We start from the raw sequence: 5724 nt of genomic DNA on the forward strand, positions 1-5724 counted from the left end.
GTTAAATGGAATTCTTTATATATTTATAATAGACATAATATAAGAATATTCTTTTTATTTTTTATTTTTATTTATTTATTTGGTTTTTGGTCCTTTTGAGACAGGGTCTTCCTGTAGCCCCATCTGGCCTGGAACTCACTATGTAGACCAGGCTGGCCTTGAACTCACCTGCCTCTGCCTCCCAAGTGCTGGGACTAGAGGTGTGCACCACCATGCGCAGCTAAAATACCCTTTTTAAAATAGAGAATCCCGGGCTTGGTGGCGCATGCCTTTAATCCCAGCACTCGGGAGGCAGAGGCAGGTGGATCTTTGTGAGTTCGAGGCAAGCCTGGTCTACATAGTGAGTTCCAGGATAGCTGGGGCTACAGGGAGACCCTATCTCAAAAAGACAAAGAAAAAAAAAAAATAGAATCCAACTTAGTTTTTGTCTGTCTTCTGCCTTTGTGATTTTGTACTCCAATGAAAGCTTTTCTAGAGTCTATGTTACCACTTTTGTTACTATAAGAAATTACTTGAGCCTGCCTTCTCTACATGGAAGAAGGCTGATACTGGCTTCTAGTTCTGCAAGTACAAGGTCTAAAGGTTTATCTGGTGATGGTCTTCCTACCAGAGTTCCAATGTGGTGCAGAGCATCATATGACAAAAGGAGCTTGACTGTCTCTAGAATATTCTCACGAGCATTCCATATAGTACTGTGATCTGGATTTTTGCAAAAACAAGTGTTCGTGTTAGCTTTGTGTGTTTCCAGCCTGAAGGGAAGCTTACCGTCTTTGCTGTTGTGTATCTGACCTCAGGAGTTCAACCTAAGCCTATTGGCTCCGTGCTTAAGCCTTGGCATGGGCGAAATGGCTGCTGGCCAGAAGAGTGCCCTCTTTGAAGCAGCCCGTGAGGCAACCCTGGACCGTGTGACCGCTGTTGTTCAGCAGCTGCCAGCTGTCCATCACGTCTTCCAGCCCTTCCTGCCTGCAGAGCCCACGGCCTACTGGAGCAAGCTGAGTGATCTGTTTGGTAATTTAAATAAGGTCCTCATAGTTGTTCTCTTGCTGTGTGTGTGGTGTGTGCATGTGTGTGTGCACAAAGACTAGCGGTTGACCCTTCAGTGTCTTCCTCTGTCACTCTCTGTCTTACTTTTTTGAGACCGGATCTCTCACTGAACTCATTTCTGCTAGATTGGCTAACCAGCAAGCCTCTGGAATCCTCCGGTCTCTGCCCCTGGTACTGTTATGGACATGCACCACTACTCCCAGATTTTACCTGAGTGCTGGGATTCCAAACTCAGGTCCTTATGTTTGCACAAGCAGCACTGTTCCCACTGAGCCATCTCCTCAGCCCAAGTTATCTTAGTTTAAAGAAGCATTGCAGGGCCAGCGCATATAGTCAGTGCTGTTGATCTGAGCACTGGAAGGTGGACAAAGGTATCTGTGAAACAGCACTGTTTTTAGATCGAAGGTTCATTCCTTGCCACTTCGCCACTCCTGGGTGTAGATAGTCAGAGTTGCAAGACTTTCAGGAAGGCTGGCTTAGACTCGGGGCAAACGAGGTTCAGACTGTATATAGAGCATATGGGTGGGTGTGTACAGATGTGCTCTCTGAGGCAGAGCATCTCCGTGTCCTCAAATTCAAATTCACATGGCACAGGACAGCTTCTGAGGGGGGAGGGTTTATGCTCAGGGTTGCAGTCACTCAATGCCAGTCTCATGTTTTAGGGGATGCCACGGCATACCAGTCCCTGACCACACTTGCCCGGGCCCTGGCACAATACCTGGTGGTAGTCTCCAAAGTACCTGACCATTTGCACGTTCCTCCCGAGAAGGAGATTGATGCAGTGAAGTTTGTGGTGATGATCCTTGAGGTAAGAGCACCTCTGGAATGCAATGTCTCTGTGAGGCCAAGACATCAACTCTCAGTACGAGTGAGACAGTTCATTTTAAAAACTAGCAGCTGACAGTATGGTGGTGCGTTCCTGTAATCCCATTACTTGGGAGGCAGGGGCAAGAGGATAATGAGTTCAGAGATTGTAAAGATGTGCCTGAGTACATAGAAAGTGAATTCCTGTTGTTCCAAGTCCCATCCACCAGACTTCACCTCCTGTCTTCCCTCTCCTTGTGCCACTGCACAGGGAACCAGGGTGCCTGCACTACAAACCTAATGTGGATCCTAATTTTAGTAATGCAGGCAGTGGTATGTTTTAAGTTGGGCATAAACCTGGGCATTTCAGCCATTGATGGTTAAACACTTGGCCCCTCTAAGTATGTACACACACTATAGTTTCATTGCCTTGTTGTATGGCAGCTGCAAAAGAGCCTGACCAGTTCTCCTTAAGGTCCAGAGCTGTGCTCATCCTGAGCAAGGGCTGAATCCTTATACTAGGAAAGGAGTGTCCTGAGGGTGTGCAGTGGAGAAGCCCCACACTGAATCAAGCTGGGTCAGGTAGTCTTTGAGCCTGTCTTTGAGAGCTCAGCCTGGTGGGGAGGACTGGAAAGCAGCTGTGTGCTTTTAGTGCGGAGGGACAGCTGCCAGTCATACCCTGTGCTATGCAGGCAGTCTCATGGTACTTGGTTCTCAGCAGTAACCCTGTAGGGTGGACTCTCAGCTCCCATTTCACATGTAAGGAAAACACCCTAAACTCAGCCTTGCAGCTGGCTGTGATTAAAACAAGCCCTATGGTACAGGAGCCTCTGAGAAAAGCCTCTGGCTGTGGCCCAGGACACATTTCTCTAGGCACAGTAGGGCCACCAGAAAAAGACAGCTGGGGTAGTTGGATATTCTGGTAGAGAGGAGCCTAGAACTTTGGGGCATAGGTGCGTCAGGACTGAATATTAAGGGATTTGGGCATGGCAGCTTAGAAACCTGGGTCAGAGCTTCTGGAAGGACAGGGCTGTCTGAAACTCCTGGATTCTCCATCTTTGCATGGTCTCCCATAGCTAATAATGACACTACTTCTCTGACGGTCCCCAAGTCACAGAGAACTAAGTAGGCATTCTAACACACTGCTTCCCTTTAGGCCCTGTCATGGCATTTGATCCATGAGCAGATCCCACTGAGTCTGGACCTCCAGGCCGGGCTAAACTGCTGCTGCCTGGCTCTACAGGTACCTGGCCTCTGGGGAGTGCTCTCCTCCCCAGAGTATGTGACTCATGCCTGCTCCCTTATCCACTGCGTGCGATTCATCTTGGAAGCCAGTAAGTCTGCCATAGGGTTTTTTTCTTTACTTAGTTGACCTGGTAATCAGTGAAAAAACGTTTTTACTTACCGCCTTCTATTTGCTGAGAACCAAGTTTGGACTTGAGATGAAGTGAATGGATTGTGGGTGCTGCCCTCAGAAGGCCCCATCTATGTACCTCAAGCCTGCGAGGTTTGTTACACTGAGACTTAGCTTGAATTTGCTTTTCTAGTTATTTTTTTGTTTAGAATTTGGAGTTCCAGCTTTTAGAAACTACTTTTTTAAGTTTTATGTCCCTTTGATCGCTCGTCCTAGTCGACAGTTTCATGTTTTTAGCCTTGAATGATTGTTAAGATTACATTCAATAGATGTTAGAGTCAAAGTGTGTCTTCCATACTGTATTGTAGTACTAATACATTGTAAAATGAAAGCAGCTCATTCTTTTCAAGGAACAGTGTCCTCAGCAAGGGTCATTAGCCAAAATTTTGTAAAAATTGGACATTATAGTTTACATGTTAGGATGTTTTGAAGTTTTATGTTTTCAAATTAAACATTATAGAGTGGCGTTTTGATCCTTCATTGTTTCAATTGTTTTCATCTGTGCATTTGTAGTCAACTTGAAAACAAAGTCCCAGAAAATTAATGTTTAAAAGCTAGCCTTCTAGTCACAGTGGTCTTTTAGCAGTACTGCATTTTGAGTGGTCTGATAAAAGCTTTCAGGGTGGAGACAGCAAGCAGGAGACTTAGAAGTCAGGGTGCAAAAGCAAAGTCCTGTTCTTTGTCAATAGCCAGAAGCCTGGTCCTTGCCTCATACTGTCCAGCAGTTCCAGTTTGCCTAAAACAGGTTCTAGAAATCAAAATTTCAGTTGACATAAAATATCACCATAAATTTTTATGAGGTTGAAGAGGGGGAAGATTAAGTAGAGAGAAAGGTTAAAGTGCTTGCTCTCTTGTGGTTTTAGTTGCAGTAGAGCCTGGGGACCAGCTACTAGGTCCAGAAAGCAAGACAAACACTCACAGGGCTGTCAGAGAGGAGGAAGCAGACGCAGACATCCACAGTAAGTCTCACCACCCATTGTTCTTACCTGTGTTTCTTTGGGGACTTCGAATTCATTCACGGAAGAAATAGTATCGTGAGAAATGTGGCCTCGGTGACTCGGTGAGCTTGCTCCTCTTGCTGTCCTCTGGTTCACCCACAGTTTAAGGTTGCATATGCTTCTCTTTGCCTTGACCCAGCCCTGTTCCTCTGGCACATTCCACATCTGTCCCCACAGCCTGGGCTTGTATATTCCTTCTGGAAGCCCACATCTTAGTACTCAGCACTTAGCATATGGCTGTAGTCCCTTTAAGCTGTTTTAGGTAGAGGAATATACCCTCCATGTCTGTGCTCCCAGCATGGGACCTCTCACAGTGTGGCCTGTTAGAAGTGATTGACAGATACTTACTGAATGTGGAAGGAATGAGTAGAAATGTAAGGAGCTAGAAGCCAAAGGAGGGAACGCCCACGCAGTGTGCTTATAACCCAAGCAGCTACTTCAGACATCTCTGTTGGTAGTGTTTACTTGTTTGCTTCCTTGTCTGCCTGCCTGCCTTGTCTGACACAAATGTAGTTCGGGGTGGCATTAAACTCAGGATCCTCCTGCCTCAACCTCCTAAGTGGTGGGTACTAATAATACCTGGCTTCTAAAGGAGTTTTAAGAGACAATTCCTGCTCTTCCTATAGGAAAAAAATACGTATATACTGAAATCACCATCACTTAAAACCATTACGGACTCAGACACATATGACGGCCTTTTTTCTGTTCTTGTGTCTTGGACCCAGGTGTCTGCCTGGTTGTGGCAGTCACGGCAAAGTCCTGCTCTGGTCAGGTGACTTCTTGTTCTCCAAGCCTTCAAGGTTCTGGGACCTTTTGAGTTCCTTGACCCCGGGGCCCTAGAAGCTGCAGCTGTCCACTGCAGATGAAAAGCACGCATCTCTGGGTGTTTGTCTTTCTGCTGGACTACTCTTCCTTGGGTCACCAGGATCCTTATCTATGTTCTGAAGCTCCAAAACTCATAGGTGTAGGAATGCCTGGTCATCACCAGCATCATGGTACAGTCCTGTGATCCCTGCACTGGAAGCTAAGGCAGGAGGATCGTGAATTTGAGTCCAGCCTGGGCTACATAGTGAAAAAACTGTCTCAAAAAGAAAAACAGAAGCAAAAATAGATGTATTACTTTTCTAGTACTGGGATAAAACACCATGGCCAAGGCAGCTTACAGAGGAAGAATTTATTGGGGCTTATGGTTCTATGGGGACAAGAGTCCATCGTGGCTGCAGAGGTCGCCAAAGCAGAAAGCTCAGCACTCACACTCACACGTTCAAGCATGCACAGGAAGCAGAGAGAATGAAACTAAGGGGACAAAGCTATGAACTCTCAAAGCCCACCCCAGTGATGTGCTTCCTCTAGCTAGGCCACACCTCCTGAAGGTTCTGTGGCCTTCCCAAACAGTACCATGAACTGACCAAGTACTCATTCAAACCACCACGAAAGAAATGTCAAATTATATATATATATATA

General features: G+C 46.2%; 1 protein-coding gene across 3 annotated transcripts in view; it reads left to right on the top strand.

The window, feature by feature from the left end:
- The window catches only part of Htt (huntingtin), a 144412-nt gene that overhangs the window by 108452 nt on the left and 30236 nt on the right, over positions 1-5724 (top strand). For all 3 annotated transcript variants that reach the window (XM_029567695.1, XM_008841869.3, XM_029567696.1), the window contains 4 exons: positions 795-1008; positions 1707-1852; positions 3005-3182; positions 4126-4221. In XM_029567695.1, the coding sequence (XP_029423555.1) occupies positions 795-1008; positions 1707-1852; positions 3005-3182; positions 4126-4221 (634 nt within the window). The remainder of the gene's footprint in view (positions 1-794; positions 1009-1706; positions 1853-3004; positions 3183-4125; positions 4222-5724) is intronic.

This window comes from Nannospalax galili, unplaced genomic scaffold, assembly GCF_000622305.1.
Source record: "Nannospalax galili isolate Female #2095 unplaced genomic scaffold, S.galili_v1.0 scaffold101, whole genome shotgun sequence".
Taxonomy (NCBI): Eukaryota; Metazoa; Chordata; class Mammalia; order Rodentia; family Spalacidae; genus Nannospalax; species Nannospalax galili.